Source organism: Penicillium angulare (assembly GCF_028827245.1).
Source record: "Penicillium angulare strain IBT 27051 chromosome Unknown utg000007l_segment0_segment0, whole genome shotgun sequence".
Taxonomy (NCBI): domain Eukaryota; kingdom Fungi; phylum Ascomycota; class Eurotiomycetes; order Eurotiales; family Aspergillaceae; genus Penicillium; species Penicillium angulare.
The window spans coordinates 2,238,714-2,259,145 of NW_026623166.1; the positions used below are offsets into that span (position 1 = coordinate 2,238,714).

Sequence of the window (20,432 nt, forward strand, 5' to 3'; positions counted from 1 at the left end):
CGTGGCGGTTCAAGCGGACATTATGATAATTCCAAACTTCTGCGAAGCTTCACGGAATTCACATCGAGTGACAAAACTAAGTCCCGAACCGCTGTCACCCGTGGAGCTATTGATCAAGGTTACACCGGACCAAAGGTCTAGATTGAATATGCACTCATCATTCTTGCCTCAATCTAGGAGGCCCATGCTTAACGGGGTTTGGAATTACGAAAGCAGCTTGAGGATATTCATTGCCACATCCAGTATCGGGGAGGAGTGGATGTCTACTTTGTACAAATTTTGTCGGTACACCATGGTTGGCTTAGTCTCCATGACTCGCTCGACCGTTTTTCGCATGTAAAATACACATTATTATTATCTGTATTATGCAGTACGAGTAGACTCAACATTTGAATACAGAAGCAAGAAAAATTAAATTTAAGGCCATGGACTGATTCCCTAGCTTTAAAGGAAAGGACTGCATATTTCATGCTACTTTAGAGGAACCCCATTTGAATCAAGGTTGATACACGGCTTTTCCACTATGTCTGCTTGTCCAGAGAAGACCTACCCCATCCAGGGCATTCCATACACACCGGATCCCCAAGGAACACTACCTGCAAGACAAGAACTGTCTAGATGGTCGACTTCCAGTGATCCCGAGGAGCGTCGGCAGGTGTCTCTCTTCATTAGGGCGCTGGACGAGCTGCAGCGACGAAATCCAATAGAGAATCAGTTCTCTTATTTCCGACTCGCAGGTAAGACCAGCCTTTTCGAGCTTCCTCCACTCATATGTTGAAGGCCTGTCGAACGAGAGAACTTAACCTTATATAGGCATCCACGGTGCCCCTGGTCAAGGATGGGATCAAGCCCCAGATCCGCAGGAGGAGTTCAAAGGGACCAAGGGATATTGCTACCACAACTCCTACTTATTCCCAACTTGGCATCGACCGTATATGGTGTTATATGAGGTAATCGTTCCGTTGCGTTGCTTTCATCGGCTTTTGAGGATTCTAAAGGAAAGACTAATAACACGGTGATTTAGCAATGTCTGCATGAGATCATGGAAGAAAAAGTACAGTCAATCTCTGATGTTGCCGTTCGAAAGGAATGGGAGGAAGCCGCCCGCAACTGGCGTCTCCCTTTCTGGGACTGGGCTGTCGAACAAGAAGATACCAGGAAGCTCGGACTTCCGACGGTCGCGTCCAGTGCTCAGATCAGTATTCTTCGCTTGGATGGATCTGGAGAGGAACAATCTTTTGCTAATCCCTTGTTGAAGTTCACCAATTGGGCGCCTGATGCAAATGGCACTTTGGTGGAGACCCCTATGGGTGACCAACGAATGGGGAAGTTCAAGATTCAGTTCATTGGGGAGAAACCGCCAAACAAACATCGATTAGACGTGTGTCTGATTTCCCACTCTCTGTCAGGTAGAGACTAACTAAATCGTTCGATCGACGATAGTTTTCCAAGCCCAAGGCCACCAGTCGATGGGCGAATGATCAAGTCGACGCGGAATGGGTCAATGGCTATGCACTAAATGACCTCGTTGGCGAAGCCATCTCCCAGCACAGGTACATGGGGGAAAACCAACCCAATTTAACTGTCAAGGCAGTTGTCTCGCGGCTGTTGAGTCCGCAATACTTCAGCTCTTACTTGCCTTTCTCATCAAGCAAGTGGGCCGAATCGCACCCGACCGATTACCTGTCACTGGAGATGATTCACAACAACATTCATGAATGGACAGGTGGCTCAGGTGTCCGTTCAGACGGCACCTTTACCCAGGGTCACATGGCCAATGTTCCTGTGTCGTCGTTCGATCCCATATTCTGGATGCATCATTGGTTCTCCTCTCTTCTTCTGTGTGCGAGAATCAATTCACTGACCATTACTCTTTGATCAGCAACGTTGACCGGCTGCTAGCACTTTTCCAATATATCAACTCTGCTTGGCTTGAAGACGAGGATCTGCTACAGACGCCTCTACAACCATTCCATCGGGATGAAGACAAAACAGTTTGGACTTCACAGGAGGCTGAGGAATGGGAAAGACTTGGCTACACCTACCCGGAACTGGTGGGTAGACCCGATCCGCAACAGGTTTCCCGGAATGTTCAGGCCAAGTACGGCACCCCTGTGAAGGCGCTTCAGCCATCTTGGCAGGGACTGGCCAGCTGTCCCGGCGTAAATGACGATGAGTTCCAGGACTACATTATCAATGTCAAGTATGATCGGTACGTGTTCACTTCTTCGTTCACCAATTCACTCAAAGCCCATTCCACCTCACAAGGCCATTCGTTGCTCAAATCTGACACCCCTTCAACCTCTATACAGCTACGCCTTGGACGGCTATCCATACAAGATCAAATTCTTCCTACATGTGGATGACCAAAATGACATTCCCCTTGGAGAGGTCTACAATTTCAGCACTCCACTGGATCTTGGATGTGGAAATTGCAGCACCCAAAAAGCACAAGGTGTATTGTCAAAGGCCCAGGTCCCCATCACTCTGCATCTGCATGAGCTAGTGAGAGAGAGGTACTCTGGTATTCCGTCCCTTCGATCATTTTCTTACACACCCGATGAAGAACCGGGCCTACAACCAAATTTCATTTCGAATTTCCTCGAGGGTGCTTTGATCTGGACTGTTACCACAGTAGGACACTCTGCTAAAGATCATTTGCTGCCGTCACTAACTGATGCTGTGCAAAGAACACCGGAGAGTTGGTAGACTTGACGCAATTCTCCGGACTAGAAGTGAATGTCCTCACTGCTCGGGCATCTTTCGATGACAGAAATGTTGCTCTGTACCAGCCCAAGGGTTACGAGACCCTGTATCAGCCCACACAAGGAAAGCCATGTGGTGCAGCGCCCAAGTAGGTTCCATGGAGATTACACTGCGATGTCTTCTACCACCGGAAACTGCAACAGAATACCGGTGCAATTGCAAATCCCAGCTCCCTTGAGCGCCTCAGTCTTTCATTCCAAACATCCTCTTGCATCTGGGTCACATTCTGGCTACCATTTCCGGCGTCCATTACTCACCAATGCCCCACTGTAGGTATCCCAAGCTGGTAAGGACGAATCACAACTCTGCGGGATTCGGTTCGGGAGGCGGCGGAGTGGGTCGAGGCTCGGCTCGAAGATTTTGAACTCACATATCCACCAGGAAACTCAATCAATCGTTATCGCGGGACGCCCTAATTCCACTCGTTATACATTGCTGGTTCTCTTCGGCAGGGCATGAAATGTCTTAATTTTGTATTCAGGGCTATTTGATGTTAATAGTATACCTCCAAATTGGCAGACCATTGTAGTTCATGTTACTTACAATTTGAAAATAAATATAGTCAATTGATCGCATTTCAATGACTTAAGGGGACGGAGATAATCTATATGTTTTTTGCAGGACAATCTTGGAGAATCAATAGGAACATCAGTCAATTTGATCTCCGTGGCCCTCAAGACCTATCAAGTGTCAACTTTGCAGGCACATTGAGATCGAAATCGACTCGTCAAGGACTAGTCGGATGAGTGTCACAAGGCATAGAGTGCCAGTCATACAATGTGTATGTAAAAACCATTCCCTACAGCCGAAATATTGCTATTGGCCACAACAGAGCCCAAGTGGGTGCATGGGTTGAAATCAGTCCGTCAAAACAAAAGAACGGAAATGGAGAAGGAAAGGGAAATGATCCACGGAACTGCCGTATTTAGCAGACGGTTTCGGCTTTTAGACCAGTCCTACCTGATTCTAGGCAAGGTTCTGCCTTGAAAAGTCCAACTGGATGACAAATTTCGCATCGGAAAACCCCCTTGCGAACAGCTCAACCCTGAGTCAGTCGACTCTTGGCATGCAACCCATGATCGATCGGGGTCTGCAAGCAGGCATTCCCTTTTCACTTTTCAGACCAATGAAAATTCAGGCACGGAGTACATGGAATCAAGGAGCGGCCATCCCATTTTGACATTTCACATGACGACATAATCGGAGCTGTCTATCTTCATGGTATAGATGCAACCGAGCTTGTCAATGCTGTTTTGCCTTGGAAGATAGAGGACTAAAATCATGCTCTACATGCTAGCTGGCCGAGGACGGCACCATACCAATATAACAATTGAATGACGAGAAATTATTGGTCCCACGATGCCTACTCCGAATCTGCCTTTATGGGCTCTCAGAAAATGCATGATACCAAGTCACATATATCAATTGATTGAAAGATATTGTAGGCGGATTCGCTACAAAAGCCGCACCTTTGCTCACCATTCGTCCTCTGGTAGCGTCGTTGCTGGTTTGGTCTCATGTTCACCAAGTATACGTTATTCAAATCTCAAATCATTGAGCATCAGGCTTGGATTACCGCTATATGTGTCATTCAGTTGTCATTCCTTTCTTTTGCAAGCATGTTATAATACATTCATTGGCAAAATGACTAGTGTCAAACTGATCAGTCAATCGAGGCAATCTGATAGATTGCCGAGATAAGGTCCGAACCGAACCACTGACCAAGATTTGCCACAAGGCTAGAGTCAACCATGGATATAAGCTATCTGAAATGACAAACAGAACCTTGGAAGATTTTGCAAGAAGCATCGCAGACCACCAATACAGTTTATTGAATACTTTCTGGATTGTTTCGACCTTTGGGTTAGATCCAGCAACCTGTTCTTCGTATGATGCAATGGACGAGCTATGACGAGATCCAAGCTTCGTATGTGTTCATTATCGTGTCTTACTGAAGGAGAATGGCCGCAAGGTATTTATTTCAAATCAAATCTATACGTATAAGCCCGAGTGAATAGATTCTTCACATTGATATTTCGCTGTTGTCAACCTATTCTTCCATATATTTGATACATCATGTCTTATCCAATTCTTCCGATGGGCGCGACTAGTGCGACGTACGTTAAGAAACATTATCCTGCGCTTTTGAAGAATGTCGTTCATGATTGCACCGATACCATCGATGGTATTTACCTGTTCAATGATCTCGTATCTGCCAAAGGAAATATCGCCAATGAGACACCTGGCTTCAAGGAATACGATGCCCATGGCGGAGACATGGCATGCCACATCAGAGCTGGAATGCTGCAGGAGCTCTACGAGTATCATCATGAGCGGACTCAAGTGACTGGACGAAGTTTCCTTGACGGCGATGTCATCCGTCAATATGTCGATCAACTCCATATCGTGCGGAAGAATGCCCAGCATGCTTGCCTTCAGCTCACCAAACGCAACGTGAACCCGGAGAAACTTGGCATTCCACTTAAGCGCGACACTGCCTCTCACATAATGGAAGTCCTTGGATGGAATATCGAATCGGTTGGATCCCCTGGTATTTACTCACCATGTGCGACTCCCGGCTCGCGCAACCCCAGCACCTCATCCTCTGCATCAGGTTCCTCCTCTGGTACCCCCTCCGGTTCCCAGACGCTAGCCGATGCGGGCGAGTCTGGGTCCCTTTCCTCCTTCTCGGCTATGTCTATCTCTTCGTCCATCTCTTCCACATCCGGTGTATCAGATGTTGATAGCTTGACCTTTCCCAAGTGGAATGTGGAGGACTCTCGCATGGCTGTTTTATTTCTGGCAGCTACCTCAACCCTATCCAACTTTAAGGAGTTTGCCCGCATGGGGTCTCGGATCACCGTGCGTTTTGTTCCCAAGAAGGCGCTCGATGCTGGAAACGAGGTCATTCAGCCATATTGGGATCGTTCCAACACCAACTACGCCGACTTTGGAATCAATCGTATCAAGGACCGAAATGGGTTTTTGCAGAAGTGGATCTCGCGGCTATCCTGCTCGTGGATTCAAACTTGGGCGACAAATCTCGGGCTCTCACAGGATCTGCAACGGTATGCACTTGTGAACCAACTCGCTTCTATGATGATTTTGATCAGAAGCTAATCAATACTAGTCTTGTGCTCGATTCCACTCATAGATCCCCTCGCGAAGTGAGCGTTACAGGCGCCTTCCCAGCATTTCTTGTGTGTCGGGAAATTTGGGCCTCGCGTCGATGGCCGTTGTTGATTATTGATCGCCATTTCTGCGGCAAAGGTGTGTTTTACGAGCCCCTACCCTCTATACTTTCCTCTTTTAACGAAAGCACCAAGGATATCACCCTCGGGCCTATACGGCGAAGCCTGTTCGAGACGGTGTCAAGTCTGTATCTGAATTACCAGGCTTGCTCCAAAGCGCAAGTTGGCCACTGTATCCAGTATCTTTTGACGATCTTCTCTCCCAGGAGAGATATAAGACACAGCCGTACATAACCATCTTCGGGAACAGTATGCTCGGAGGCTCGCACCCACAGTACCTCTCAACCGCCTTCCGTGAGGATGGTCATCATCAGATTGTTCCCTGTCACAATGACGAGACGTGTGAGGAGCAATGCAAGCACGACGAGGCATTCTTAGCTACCGATTATGACCTCTTAGCGAAATGCCTCCTTGCAGATCACTGCCAGTACCCCTTTGAGGTCCTGCACCAGGAAGTCGAGACTTGTGGAGAACCCTTGTCTCGACTAAAGCAGAGTATGGAGTCCATTCGTGAGCTGCACGCGTTAAAAGTGAATGATCTTGGTGGTGGTCCGGTCAAAATTGACATCCATTGCTGGGAGCATGTCTTCTCTGAGACTCCTGCTAGAGTGGCAGCAGAAGTCCGGTCTAAGATGCAGGAAGATGATCTTAATTGGTTCTTTTAGCTACAAATAAAATGACAGATCTGTTGTCCGCGGCAAACTGCACGAGAATATTTTCGAAATACATATATTTTGAACCATGCTTGTTCATTTACTTATTTCTTCGTATGTATTTATCTTTGCGCTAATTTTACCATTCAAGTTCGAATCTAGGGAAGGTATCATGTAAAAGGTAACCATTTTTAACACGCAGAGACTGGCTACCTTGAGCACTCGCTGTTTCTTTTGAACCAGCTTACGGTATTGAAGCTACTATGTGCTCTGAGAACTGTTACGGCCTAACCTGGATGTTAGGCCGTAACAAGAACTATATCACCAAACGTGATTATACCAGCAAAGAAGAAGAATGATTATGGCCCATAGATATAGAGTTTGCGACTATTTTAATCCTATCAAAGTGACTTCATGCAGTGATCTGAGAACCTCAGCTGGACATGGTCACCACCTAAGCATACCACGGTACATGAAACTGCGGACTACCTCAAAGATTTTCAGATTGGAACTGCCCCCACCGGCGGCCCGAGGATCCTTCTGAAGGTAAAGCTGATGGAATAAACATGCCTTTCTAGCTGCAAACAGTAACACCGTTCACGGTTTGCTAGTGGTGACGAAACTATCAGTCTCGTCTTTGATAACAAAACATGATAATGTAGTCACGGGTTCTAGACCCTTTCAAATTACCGGCTGCTTTCACATTTTCTTGGATTTTATTATGCTTCGATGACAATTTGGGAGCAGCCTGATTCATCTTGCAACTAGAAATTGCGGTGCCCAAGTGATACATGGCACTAAGAGATTCCGTGATCGCACCTGGCGCATTATCATAACCACCAAGTTCGTGCCCAGGCTCCGTATCCCTTACAGTGGCCTTTAGTAAACAAGATAGCAACTGATCTAATGCGGCCTATTTTTCAATTTCAAATACATAATGCTTTTTTTTTGATTCTTGTGCTTTTATATGCCCAACCCACGTTATAGAGATAGAAGTTAATATGAGGACAGATCGCGAATATCAAGTCACTGTCTGATCAAGACTCCTCGCTCCTGGACATGCATCTCCCTTTTCTTCCAGACAGTAGGCTGAATAGCTAAATTCATCCACACCTCAGGATTTTTCGCCCACTCCTTGTGTTCTTTGTTCCCTTCATCCCACCCTGGAGTCAGAGTATAGTTGTCCACAATCTCCGCCAACAAAGTCTTCAACAAAATATCCACCACATGCCGTCCTAGACACTGCCGCGGACCAAACCCAAATCGCCAAAATCGATATCGCCAGCTAACTGCACTCTTCCCAACAAACCTCTCTGGGTTGTATTCGTGTCGGTCGGCACCCCATGCAGGATTCTCCACGTTCAGGGCATCAGTGTCGACAACGATTTCCGTGTGTGCAGGGATAACGAAGCCTCCGACCACTCGGTCTGAGGGACAAGACTGAGGCACAGCGAAGGAAGCCATGGGCTTCAGTCGAGAGGACTCCAGGATTGAGGACATAAGCAAAGTGGAGGTGCTCGAGAGGTACGCCTTCCATGAACTGAAAGCCTCCCCCTCACCCCGACGAGCTTGTTGAATCTCTTCATGGATCTTTTTTTGGAACTCTGGGTGCGCAGCCAAGAAAACCGGGTTCCAGGAGAAGTTCCCCACGGTCACATCGAGGTTCACAAAGATCACCTCGTCTAAAGTGTGGAGGAGCTCTGTCTCGGTCAGCGCGCCCTCAGAGACAGAGCGATACATGCTGACAACCGGAGCATTGGCAGGACCTGAGGACTGAGCCCGTTTATACGCTCGGTCATTGAAGCTCTTCCAGCGCCTATGGAAGGAAAGGAGCTTACGACGGCGTCCCCCTGGAACGAAGCGCCCAATCGCATAACGCGCCAAGCCTCCGGACATTCCTTCCTTCCAAAGCTGGTCTCGGAGAAGGGCAATACTCCGAAGGTCTTCTTCCATCTCTTTATCCAGCGACCCATAAAGGATATCTCCTAGAATGAAGAATGGAAGGTAGAGAAACTCATTGGCCGGGTTGATAACCATCCCGTTCTGACCCAGCTGATCTGTTTTGCTCTCGACTTCTGCCATGGCTTTCTTGACACGCTTCTCCACCAACTCGATATACTCAGGGGCAGCACGCTGGTGGAAGGGTTCGGCCATAGCTACAAGGATTCGACTCCAGTCACTCTGGTTGGCTAAGCCAAGGCATTTGCCCATCAGCTCCCCCACAACCCACCCAGCGTTCATATCTGGGGCCTTTAAGTGCTCTCCAGAGTCCTGGAAAATGCCCTTGATGTTCTCTGGGCATCCGACGATACTGAAAAGATTTGTTAGAACAAAACCTGGTTTTTAGAAATCCATCTCAGCCGGCCTTACACTTCTGGTCGAGTGCCATTCCAGATTCGATAGATTGGCCCGTAGTCCGACCGCCATTTCTTCGACATGTCGTTGTAGAACTTTGCCATATTCCCCTGGCCATCTGGGTACACATAGGGACATCCTGGGATGGTAGTCTGGCCATCGGTGGACTTGATCGGGTAACGCCAGCCTAAATAACCCTAGTTTTTTGGAACATCAGCACTTGAGAATGTATGGTAACTCGGGTAATTAACTTACATTGAGTATCCAAGAGACGACAAGATTTGGAATACTGCCTTCGATAGAGGCCCACTGGAGAAACGCTGTGACGAGGAAGATGAAAATTGCCAGCCCGCCAGCGAGCATGTAAATGTTTAAGGTCATTGTATCGAATTCGACCGAAGACTAGAGAGTAAAAGGTACGCAGATTGTTTCAAAGGGAAATGCACGTTCGTCTATTTATGTACCATTATTTGAGTTTTCTAATCAATTTCTAACAGATGGAAGACCGTGTTCTAGTTGATTCAAACTTGATCATTTATGTTTGGTGGAGACTCTTAGGTGTGACGCGATACATATATCTGAGGCCCCATCGATGACGAATTGCACTCAGCCAAACAGAGTGGTTCAAGTACAAGTATTAGGATGAACTTAATATTGAAATATGTGAAGTGAAGACCAATTTGACAATACCTGGCGTTTAAGTCATAGATGTCATTATGTCTGACAATTTAACTAATCGAAGGCCTTGATTAGGCCCGCTATCCAAGCCATGTAAGGCTACACCATGACTCTAGCGCATGCCTTGTCATCATCAATTGATTATTTCGTGATGGGAACCAGATATGAAACTGGATAATTCGGTACTTATGAGAGAATAATGAGATGGCAGGTAACAGCGCGCTTGCTTGTTTCTTCATACATGAGATACTGTTCCAAGTTTCTGTTCCCCCCGGGGCCGTTCGTCATCCTTGCCCGAGAATTGTATCAATTGATGTTGATTCTCGAAAAAAGCACACAGAATTATTTGGGCATCTCCCTCACCATGGTAATCTATCTCAGGGCTTACTTAAATGATGTCAATGAGAAAAATCGTGGGGATTCTGAATGCACTTGCAAACTTGTAATGCGTCATCCGAATAAGCTCCAGGTTAGGACGGTTCAGCAACTCAAAAATAGTTTTAAGAAATCTTTGTTCTGCATATTTGGAGGCTTTATTCAAACGATTTTATTGTAACTTGGATGCATTTTCCTAGTAACCATACCTTCACGATGTACCCACCTCAGCAAATCCTAGCCCCGGCTGCCGTCAATCCTACCATGACCATAGCGTCAGGTGTTGTGATTGGGACAACACAGACTTTACCAAGCGCTACAGGAGTTGCAAATGCATACTTGGGGATCCCTTTCGCTAGCTCTCCTCCTGAAAGATTCGCACCTCCAAAAGAACCGGAGCCATGGCGATATCCACTCTATGCTCAGGAGTTTTCTCCTGCATGTCTTCAGGTCTTTGCGGACTTTAATGGTCAGTACTGACACTCTAAAATACTATTTGTGTAATATTTCTTGTCTCAAAGGATTTCAACCTGCATCAGCAATGCCGCCGTCAGATTTCTCATCTCCGGAAGAATCCACCAAAGAGGTCACCGGGGAAGAAGACTGTCTATACTTGAATGTATGGACACCACAGAACGCATCTTCTGATCTGAGCGTCATGCTTTGGATCCACGGAGTATGTCTTGCACCCCCGAGCAACCGGGTCATATCGATCGCATCTGACTAGAACAGGGAAATTTGGCCTGGGGCTTCGCTTCGGATCCTGGAATAAACGGCACATCGTTGGCAATTGATGAAAACATCATTGTTGTGACCATAAACTACCGCTTGAGCAGTGAGTGAACTTATACCTCGTGCCTATTCAGGTGATTCGGGACTTACGAGATGCGGCCTACAGTATTTGGCTTTTCCAATGCCCCTGAAATTCCACTCGAGAATCAAAATGCGGGATTCCTTGACCAACGCCTTGCTCTTGATTGGGTCCAGAAGAATATCCACAACTTCGGAGGAAATGCCTCCAAGGTCACAGTCGCAGGCCAGTCAGCGGGGGCATACTCGGTCCAGCAGCTTCTGGCATCTCCCCCCAACCCCTTGCCATATAGAGCAGCAATAGTAGAGTCATTCGCACGCGGCCTTCCTGGGAATGGAACGGAAGCCTATCTCAACGTCTCCAATCAATTCAATTGTACAAACCTGGCTTGCCTTCGTGACTTACCGTCCGAGGCTATTCGAAAATATGCATTTGAAGCCGGACTGGACTTTCCGCCAACATATGACAAAGGCACTTGCGTTCAAAATCTCACTGCGCAGGTTGATAGCGGAAATTTCGCCCAGGTCCCCTTTGTGCTCGGATCTACGAAAGATGAATTGAGTGAAATGGTCTACTATCTTTCGGCTGAGGAGACTGACCCGGTGAATGCCACCTGGGAACGAGTGTCCGACAGACTGGTTAGCACGGGGTTACAGCACAAATTTGACGCTTCCCAGTTGCGCAGTCAGCTGGGGCATGAGCCTTCGACATACGCCGAAGCGGTGAGGTATGTATGGGAATGATACTAGAGCAAAGCCCGTCGATGTGATCTAACCAGGTATTTATAGGCTTGCAACGGATATTGTTTTCACGTGTCCAACAGGAGCATTCGGCAACTATACCGCAGATAAAGGGTTTGAAAACTGGCGTTTTCGTTGGTCAGCTCCAATCAGAGGTGACAGGATTATCGATGATCTTGGTGCGCTCCATGGCTCCGAGGTACCGGCCGTGTTTGGCACATACCCGCGTGATGTTCCTCCGAAAACTGCTGCTCTCACCGGGTACGCGCAAAAGGTTTGGTCAAACTTTGTGAAGAACTTAGAGGTAGGCCCAGCCTTCGAATTATCCAAGGGCCATGGCAAGCACAATTATTTGAATGATATTGGATTCAATGGCAGTTGTGGTGGGGAGCAGATGCCGGTCTACTTGGTTGATGAACTGTGTGAGGGCTTGCTTCCTATAGCAGACCTGCTTGGCTATGGATGGTGATTTGCTTTATTTTGATGTCACCGATGCCACGAAATATGAAAAGTCGGCTTTTTCGCTGATTAGTTTCAGTGTTCAGAGGGCAATAGATAATATGATCTTGAAATCGCCTTCGGGAGTTAGACGGACGGGCCTTGATGTGATCATGGTTTGTGGTTTCACTGTATTTAGGGTTATCTTTGACGGCAACTGTACTTGGCAAGATTGCAGACCCATTATGCTCTTGCCCTGATCGCCGTTTCTTTTCTGGAAGTGCATCTGTTTCAGGTCAATTCCGTGTATCGTTGGGTCTTGCTTGGCGGCATCTGCTCCTGGATGGCCTGCAGCGCAGGAGCTTTGGTGCACGCCATGTGGTCGCACCGATCGTGGTATTTAGGGCCTAATCAGGTAGAAGTCAGCCTATTTAACAGTCTTCTCTGGCTGAAGATCACGGTCTCAGCTCAAATGCGGACAAAACCTGGTCAGTATGTTCAACTGTGGATGCCACGCTTGAGGTTTGCCGTTTGCCTGGAGCTTCCAATGTTTTTCATCACGTCGACGGAGCGCGAGCACACGAACACAGACGGACCATCCACCTCGCAAAAAGGAAAACGCAAAGTTCTCCGAGTGGTGACCAGACCTTCCTCCAGTCTGACAAAAAGCTAACGCAGCGTATCTTACACGCTGGCGTGCCGAGTCTGAACCTGCCAGCCTTTGTGTTTGGCCCTTACGGAGGCGCACATTCGTTTGGCCAGAATGGAACGGTGGTATTTGCACTGGAGGATATCGGACTCTTGCGGGCTTTGCCATTCATTCGTGATTTGGTGGAGGGAAGCCGCGAACGCACAAACAAGGTTCGACGTTTGGAAGTTCTTTGGCAGACTGAGTATTCAAAGTTTAGTAAGTTAAGGACGCTCCAGATGCCGTGTCTAACTGACCGAATCTCTCAGAACATCAAAGCTGGGTCCACCGCGAAATCCAGCATATACTGAAGCTTGATTTGGTGGGAGACCGGATGGGATCAGGGACAGGGGAAACTCCACAGGATCATCACGGATTCGATGTATGTTTCTCTTTTGTAACCGGATCATCCTTGCAGCCTTCACACTGATATGAGACGGACTCAGATCTTGAACTTTTCGATTCATCTTTTGCACGCCCCTTCAGCGACGCGCAAATTGCTGAAGAATAGAACGCGTCTGCATTACTACTTCGCGCCTGTTGATGTTGAAAAAGTACTGGTGCATCACATCCGCACCCAATCGGGTAAAATTGCTGTCGCAGGTAAACAGTTCTCACACCCCATTCCGAAGTCGTGCTGATGAAAAGTACAGTGTGCACTGGCGAGAAGCTACGCGAGCGTGTGGCCCGTATTACACAACGAGAAAAGTGCCCGAGTTTGTCGATCGTCAACCTTGACATGGAAGCGGAGCCATGTGTCATGCGCACGACTGGTGGTGGCGAGGATCCTTTGGGCGTTGAGTACGTGCAATATGACGACTCTGCAGCGCCTCAGAGGCAGGGGCCAGATAACTCTGTCCATAACACCGCAGTACCATCTTACAAGCGCAATGGTGGAATTTTTGAGGACTCGACCAGAGGAATCCCGCTGGTTTTGCTGGAAGACAATAATCACGCGCGGTGGGTTAGGTCCAAGATTCTCGATGGGTATAAGCGGTGATCTTGTCCGGGGCGCACGGCCCTCTCGGGAACTGTTCACGATTTCAACCAGTGGTGTCGTGCTGCTCCTATCTACTAGGCCGGGTTTTCCAATGGAAGTTTGCTCGTTTGTGACCTCAGGTGTCAACTAGACTATCAATTCCCGCATGAAAGTAAAACCACCGTTCTCGGTTATCACACGTTCCCGTAGATAGCTTGGGCTGAGATAAAAATAACTAGTTACCTGGTAGGCAGTCGGCACAAGACCATGATCCATAATGTTCACTGTTGAACTTGGTCGCTACGGAATGCAAGGGCTCTTCCTCTCTGCTTCCATTGATCCGATTGCGTTGAAGCGCCCAAGACCATCTAGACTCAAATTTCGCTCGACGAGGAACTAAAGAACAAATAACATTGCCTTGATTTATTCTCTGAAATGTGCCGTATCAACGTCTTATAGCAGAACTGGCTTACTCATGTCTCTTTTCACAATGACTTACAAATAAAAATCTCGTTCTGCATTCAATCTGCCCATTTATCCAGGTCAGGCTCCCAAGGAGGCTCATTTCTCCATCCCGCCTGCCTCGGGCCTCGAAAAGGTGGAATACCAACATCCCAGCTTTTCACGGTAACTGAAGCTTAATCCTCGCCTCGATCAGAATACTTGACCCGGTGGTGCGCGGTCTTGTTCGTGATGTTGGTCATCATTACCAACTCATCGATTGGAGGGCCCGGGTTAAAAGGCGTGCTCTGTTGGTTGTCAGCTGCAGAAAAGGAGGAAGGCGGATAACCATACCTGCAATATTTCATTCACAGAGCGTGTCTCGAGCTGCAAGGGAAGATTCTTGATCATGGGCAACCATTCGTACGTTGTCGGATTCTTTTTCATCAGACCGCTGATCACGTGGGCCAAAGCGGAAAGCTTCATAGTCGCAGCATCCATCGCTTCTGGGTCGATCTGGATGCTGTTTTCGACACCGGCTAGACAGACGTTAGCTCTACTTTCCATGAACTGTGTTCCACCTCGTACCAATTTTTACTTGACCAGTGGCGGTAAGCAATATTGTCTTAGCATTCAGCACATTGAGGACCCTCCCATGGTCCGCAAGATGTCGAATGCCTTCAAGCACCTGCTGCAGTCAGAGATACATTCCTGAAAGCTGCGCAGCACTTACCGGTTTCGCAATGGCAATCACCTCCGTCGCTTTGATGATGCCTTGAGCCGCCATGATCTGCTCGACGGATACTTCAACTGGCTCCCACATGAGAAACGCCATACCGCCGTGGCGATAGCCTCCGAGCAATTGTCGGAAGCTGCGGTGGGGAGTCTGGTCGTTGAAATCTTTTAAGATGTTTCGAGCCAAAGTAGCGCACTCTGACTTTTGAATATGCACCAATTCTCCCTTTGCTTGCTTCCGCCGCGCAATACATAGAGGGCGATCGTACATGATCTCCGCAGTTGAGTCAAAGTGGTCCTCCGGATCCTGGTCACATATCTTGACCTTGGGACCGGGACCTGGAACCTCTGGTTGCCTGGCTGCGTTCGAGACGAGAGTTGTCGTTGAGCGAGGATCGAGGCTTTGATCGGATGCATCGACCCATATTGTCTGGCGTGCGCGGGATGACATTTTTTCTCTGGTGAGTGTTGGAGACTCGCTCGGCTAGAAGAGGTCTTATAGACCTAGAGTATGTGTGGATTCCATGTAGGGACTCCTCGCTTTTGTCAATCCTGCAATATTTGGTGGTTGATTAATTCGTTTGCTCGGGTTTTTTCAGGCGACTCAAAAAACCATGTAATCGGTGACAGTACCATCGTAGGTGACGATCATTTGTGAGGACTGGAGCCTCAAAATTGTTGGCAGCTAATACCCCATCTTAATTGATCTTCCGAGTGTGCCCAACGTTGATCCATCAGCGCTTTGCACACCAACATGACACCACGCACTCTCCACATTTGGACAGTTGCAAGTGAGGCATTAGGGAGAGAACTGAGGCCCGGCTGTGTCTCTCTTGTGAGCATACATTTGGAATGCGACATGCTGGATTACGCCGTCGATTTACAACAGGACTATCCACCCTCAATCTTTTGTCCACTCCTGCCAGATAATCGGTCCAAGTCGATTGCCATTTTGAGTGTCTGCGGTTTATTGCCTTTCTAAACATTCTGAATTAAGCCCCTATGTGAAGAAAAAAACCCCGTCGTTGTACAGTTGATATACAGGGTGCTCTACGAGGTCCCTCAACTCTCGGCTCACAGATGCGTAGCAAATGATAGGTTGCATGCAAGCAGCAAAATGTGACTCCTGCAGTCCGCTTCAAATGATACCCTGGAAGCAGATTGTGAGAATACAGACTAAAGTGACAATACTGCGGTCCATCAAGCTTGGTTGATCATCGCTATATAAGAGCGCATGTCATCAACCTAAGATGACCGAGACAAGCAATGGCAGCATGGCTCGATCTGGTCCGCGAGGACGGCGTATGGTCCTTGGTAGATACCCATCGCCTGGAAGAGCTGGTGAAAGAGATGCCATATCCTAGCTGCCAGTATCCCTGTCTGCTCTTGTTTGTGGGAAATGCGAATCGTATGCGGGCATTGCGGACTCTTTTCCCGCAAAACAATGTCTCACGTCAAGGCCCAGCAGGCATGGTCCGCCTTCATCTCAGCGCCCGGACAGCTCATACAGAGCAACCAATTTTGTTCGCGGAGAGCGCTTTGTGTTGGGAAAAATCTCTAGGCGACACAAAATGGCTCAGGTATGCCACGCAAAGGCACCAGAGGCACACACTGACTGATGTCGGCGGTGAATTGGTGCCCGCACGACTTCGCCATCAATTCGCTAGCCACGTGGTCATGCCCTGGACGCAGATGATGTGTCTTTTTGTCGATACGTCGGTCGACCTGAAAGCAGCCGGGGAACTGCTCCGACTCCCACGCAGACCGCTGGCGGTTGGGGACGAATGTCTCTCCAATGCGCTGCATGTTGTGATTGTGACCGAGAAAATCCCCCCGGAAGACATCGGGCGCCAAGTGAGTCTATGGGAGCTCTCTCACGCCGATAGACTCACTATCTTGGATTTACGTGAAAGGAGCCGGTGCTCCGATGATGTCGCCTTTGAACCCTTGCGTGGTCTCATTTCGGACGGTCTTCCAGAGATTTGGACCGCGCAGCAATCAGACTATCGACTATTCTCGGCATTGCACCTCGGCGCATTCTGGAAGTTGAGCCTGCAACGCCCGCTGCACATCCTTAACACCACGCCGTTGGATCTGTTGGCTCACGCGCGACGCAATTTTGCAAAACCCCGGAGTATGCATGAGTCTTTGTGCGAGGGTGTACGCTTGATGCGAATTGACGGCTACACCGAGGGAAATATTTACGGAGCCGTGGCGTCTGCGCTCCTCATGGATGCGTATCCCCCGGGAATGCACGGTATGATCAATCCCCCTTCGCTGAGCATAGTGCTGACTTCTCAGGATTTTCGCCGGCGGCTTTGATGAAGAAGCTTTATGGGGAGTGGTGGGCTGCAGAGCGGGCCGGCGAGAGACTTGGCCGCTACGGATGCGTGTTGTCGCGATTCAAGCAGTATTTTGCGCAGGTCGGCCCGCTAAGATCATCGTCGAGCATTCGGAAGACCACGCTCAACCGCCTCTATCGCCAGGGCGGTGAGAACGCGCTGCGATCCGCGGTTGTTTGTTTGGTTTGTCTAAGCCGGCCGCCCGAGCATATGCTGCCATGCCGGCACGCCCTGTGCGACACGTGTGTCGTGATCTTTGGGCAGCCCAGCGAGCTCGGCCTTTACCATATCAATATACCTGAATGTCCTCTTTGTGGCTGCGAGAATTATGTTGTCATCCGCCAACTGCCTCCTACCAAGGGCCCGTTGATTCTCAGCTTGGACGGCGGCGGGGTGAGGGGTCTGTTGCAGCTGCGGCTCCTGCGGGCGCTAGAGGAGCGCATCGGCCTGCCCATCAATTCACTTCCAGACCTTTGCGGTGGAACCAGTGTCGGTATGGACAGCCTACCTAATTGACGAACTACGCGCTGAATCTTTCTAACAGGAGCCTTGTCCGCCATCAACCTCTTCCTCAACGACCGATCGCTCGATGAATGCCTTGATGTGTTTCCAAGCTTTGCGCAGAGAATCTTCCGACGCGCGAGACTCCCGGTACCTCGCTGTTTTCGATGGATGATGTCCGCGTTCAATTTGCTGACAGGTGGCCTCTATGATTCTTCCGAGTTATCGGGGGCGTTGAAGGAAGCCGTCGGCCCTGAACACCACATGTTTGCCCCTGCCAGGACATCCCCGGCAGGCTGTCGTGTGGCACTTGTGGCAAGTCGCACCTCGGATGGCAAGGCATGCGTTTTGGCCAATTATCGGGGCTGCGGCCAGCGTTGTGCATCTGCTGCCTATCGATTTTTGGTAACGAACAGTCCGGAAGGTCCGTTGCTGGCTGATGCGTAAGTGATTTTCTATGTCTGGTCATCGATCATATTTGGGATAGGCAATTCACAGCTCACTTTCTTTGTGCAGGGCAATGTGCAGCGTAGCGGCCCCATTGTAAGTGACCAGCCATGAATGAACTTGACCAAATGCTGAGTGCCTCTTGTAGTTATTTTCACACCACAACTTTGCCGGAGTTTGGGCCGTTCCAAGATGGCGGGGTGCGCGCGAACAACCCGGTTGCGATTGCCATGCGGGAAACAAGCGTCATCTGGCCGTCATCCTCGACATTCGACCTCATCTTATCTGTCGGAACTGGCTTCTCGCGGTCCTCGCACAGGCCTCAGTCGGGCCTATTGGGGTGGCTTTGGGAAGGGGCCCTGCCTCGACTATGGCGCGCGATGATGTCTTCCCCCTGTTTGGATGGAACGCAAGGTTTTGCGGAAGCTTTGAACTATTTCCCCACTGACTCACATGACAGAATCTTGCGACTAGATCAGGAAATCGACGGCCCATTGCCTCATCTCGACGATGTGAGCGCGCTTCAAGAATTCTCAATGATGGACTTCCCCGTGAGCGACCATGTTGTTCGCAAGGTGCTCGCCAGGGGCATGTTCTTCTTCGAGCTAGACGATATCCCCGTGCGGACCCATGCCGGCTTCTCTTGCAAAGGCTCAGTGCTGTGCTCACGACCAGAAGCGGCTCCAATCCTTGGCCGCGTTCTCGTTGAATTTCCTCATGCGTGGCTCCAGGTCAGTAACGGTCACAAGCTAGAATGCCTGGACATTGAGGACTGCTGTCTTACCTGTGGCCACTTCAGAAAAGGACTCTCTTTTGCTGTGTCTAGCCTAGAGGAGAGATTCTCCATTCAAATAGCCAATGACTGCCACAGCGAAACGATCGGCGGTTTTCCCAAATCGTTACTGGAGTTGCTCCAGGAGCAACAAGCCTTTGATCATTTTGGACGCGCGGACCACCAGAATTCCGTCTGGCCACGTATGCGCTCCTGCAATTGTTTTCGTCGGAGTAAACGGAAGCTTCAAATTGTGGAGCCTTCCGTGGCTAACAAAAAGCGACGCTTGTGAGGGTGAGGCGCTTTTCACAAGTCATGGTACCACTCGACGAGACCAAAGGTCTTTCTTGATTGGTGATTGGGATTTGCGAGGTCCTACTATTTACGTCAAGCAAATTGAGAAGTTTCAAAAGATACTTTTTTGATTAGCAATTGGGCTCTGTCTTAGACGTATACTAGGTAATTCTTTAACGCCAAATCTCGTGTTTGGCAAAATCATTCACTCTCACGCAAAAGTAGTGTCTTTGCTATTTAGCACTATTCCATGTGGCTGGCTACACGTGGGCTCTCATATTCGAACTGCTTATATATCTACTTCCATTAGAGTTTGTAATGGTTTGTCTCTCAGCTTTTGTCATTTCTGCAGCCTCAATGTAGATACATTATTCACAATCATTATGCTCTAGATCAAAGCATGGGTACTAATATGGCCTCACGCCACACGTGAATATTCAGCAAACGAAAAGTCATGTCATTCAAGTACAGGTCACAGCATGTTCACCGACTCTCGCTCTCAAGCGACCTTCTTCAAATACCAGGCCAGTGACCTCCATAAAGCCGGTCGGCGGATAGGGATCTGCAGAGCCGGAACTTTGCCTCCAAGAGTGTCCAAGCTTGGCGCAGAATCATAGTCGTGCGGTGTTCTTGCAATCTTTGGCTTGTGGCGGGTTTCCTGGTTACTGTGAGCACTACTGTGAGATCTGATTTGAGTTGCAAACTTACCATGTCTTTTCCTGAAGGCGACGGAATACTCGGGTGCGAGTGGTACGTGAAGATCTGTCCTTCGGGCGACTCCATGACTAGCCAACTCTTGATTCCATACAAACGCCAGAAATCGTTGTGGCGTCGCAAGAGATTATTCCGACGCTTGCGGAGTTGTTCTCTCTGGACACGGGTAGACACTGGTGCCATTGAGAATTGAGATGTTAGGGCTGGATCAGTATTTTCGAATGCAGCGTGAAAACGAAGTTATATACATATGCTGGTACCAAGAAACTCGCGCACTACCATTGCCGGCGAAAACCCCTCAACGGTTGATCACTCTCACTTTATGAAACACTTGAGCGTCCAACTCTGAGCGCTCGACCAGAAGTGTTGATTGTTGCCCATTATGGCTAATTCGAACGGGCATCAACGACATTTCGCGTTGAGCCTGCAATCTAAATCAACACCTTCATTTT

The 20,432-nt window shown here is 48.8% G+C and overlaps 9 protein-coding genes across 9 annotated transcripts; 6 read left to right on the forward strand and 3 right to left on the reverse strand.

The window, feature by feature from the left end:
* Positions 1-523: 523 nt before the first annotated feature.
* N7478_010107 (uncharacterized protein) lies at positions 524-2,858 on the forward strand (the record flags this gene model as incomplete). The annotated part of the gene is made up of 7 exons (XM_056926321.1): positions 524-737; positions 814-950; positions 1,025-1,381; positions 1,444-1,841; positions 1,883-2,212; positions 2,313-2,634; positions 2,691-2,858. 7 exons carry the CDS (start codon positions 524-526, stop codon positions 2,856-2,858), a joined length of 1,926 nt encoding a protein of 641 aa, XP_056775691.1.
* A 1,984-nt stretch (positions 2,859-4,842) lies between these two features.
* Positions 4,843-5,886, forward strand: N7478_010108 (uncharacterized protein; the record flags this gene model as incomplete). The annotated part of the gene is made up of 1 exon (XM_056926322.1): positions 4,843-5,886. The coding sequence occupies one exon, from the start codon at positions 4,843-4,845 to the stop codon at positions 5,884-5,886; it is 1,044 nt and encodes a 347-aa protein (XP_056775692.1).
* A 382-nt stretch (positions 5,887-6,268) lies between these two features.
* Positions 6,269-6,682, forward strand: N7478_010109 (uncharacterized protein; the record flags this gene model as incomplete). The annotated part of the gene is made up of 1 exon (XM_056926323.1): positions 6,269-6,682. The coding sequence occupies one exon, from the start codon at positions 6,269-6,271 to the stop codon at positions 6,680-6,682; it is 414 nt and encodes a 137-aa protein (XP_056775693.1).
* Positions 6,683-7,696: 1,014 nt separating this feature from the next.
* gliC (cytochrome P450 monooxygenase gliC) lies at positions 7,697-9,388 on the reverse strand (the record flags this gene model as incomplete). Its single annotated transcript, XM_056926324.1, has 3 exons — positions 7,697-8,981; positions 9,041-9,222; positions 9,281-9,388. 3 exons carry the CDS (start codon positions 9,386-9,388, stop codon positions 7,697-7,699), a joined length of 1,575 nt encoding a protein of 524 aa, XP_056775694.1.
* A 906-nt stretch (positions 9,389-10,294) lies between these two features.
* On the forward strand, positions 10,295-10,558 carry N7478_010111 (uncharacterized protein; the record flags this gene model as incomplete). The annotated part of the gene is made up of 1 exon (XM_056926325.1): positions 10,295-10,558. The coding sequence occupies one exon, from the start codon at positions 10,295-10,297 to the stop codon at positions 10,556-10,558; it is 264 nt and encodes an 87-aa protein (XP_056775695.1).
* Positions 10,559-10,619: 61 nt separating this feature from the next.
* On the forward strand, positions 10,620-13,755 carry N7478_010112 (uncharacterized protein; the record flags this gene model as incomplete). Its single annotated transcript, XM_056926326.1, has 6 exons — positions 10,620-10,754; positions 10,811-10,913; positions 10,977-11,616; positions 11,678-11,933; positions 12,713-12,974; positions 13,367-13,755. The coding sequence occupies 6 exons, from the start codon at positions 10,620-10,622 to the stop codon at positions 13,753-13,755; spliced, it is 1,785 nt and encodes a 594-aa protein (XP_056775696.1).
* A 617-nt stretch (positions 13,756-14,372) lies between these two features.
* N7478_010113 (uncharacterized protein) lies at positions 14,373-15,361 on the reverse strand (the record flags this gene model as incomplete). Its single annotated transcript, XM_056926327.1, has 4 exons — positions 14,373-14,483; positions 14,530-14,714; positions 14,764-14,863; positions 14,909-15,361. The coding sequence occupies 4 exons, from the start codon at positions 15,359-15,361 to the stop codon at positions 14,373-14,375; spliced, it is 849 nt and encodes a 282-aa protein (XP_056775697.1).
* An 815-nt stretch (positions 15,362-16,176) lies between these two features.
* Positions 16,177-19,264, forward strand: N7478_010114 (patatin-like phospholipase family protein; the record flags this gene model as incomplete). The annotated part of the gene is made up of 5 exons (XM_056926328.1): positions 16,177-17,167; positions 17,212-17,745; positions 17,797-18,196; positions 18,270-18,296; positions 18,349-19,264. The coding sequence occupies 5 exons, from the start codon at positions 16,177-16,179 to the stop codon at positions 19,262-19,264; spliced, it is 2,868 nt and encodes a 955-aa protein (XP_056775698.1).
* Positions 19,265-19,765: 501 nt separating this feature from the next.
* N7478_010115 (uncharacterized protein) lies at positions 19,766-20,163 on the reverse strand (the record flags this gene model as incomplete). The annotated part of the gene is made up of 2 exons (XM_056926329.1): positions 19,766-19,924; positions 19,975-20,163. 2 exons carry the CDS (start codon positions 20,161-20,163, stop codon positions 19,766-19,768), a joined length of 348 nt encoding a protein of 115 aa, XP_056775699.1.
* Between the last annotated feature and the right edge of the window lie 269 nt (positions 20,164-20,432).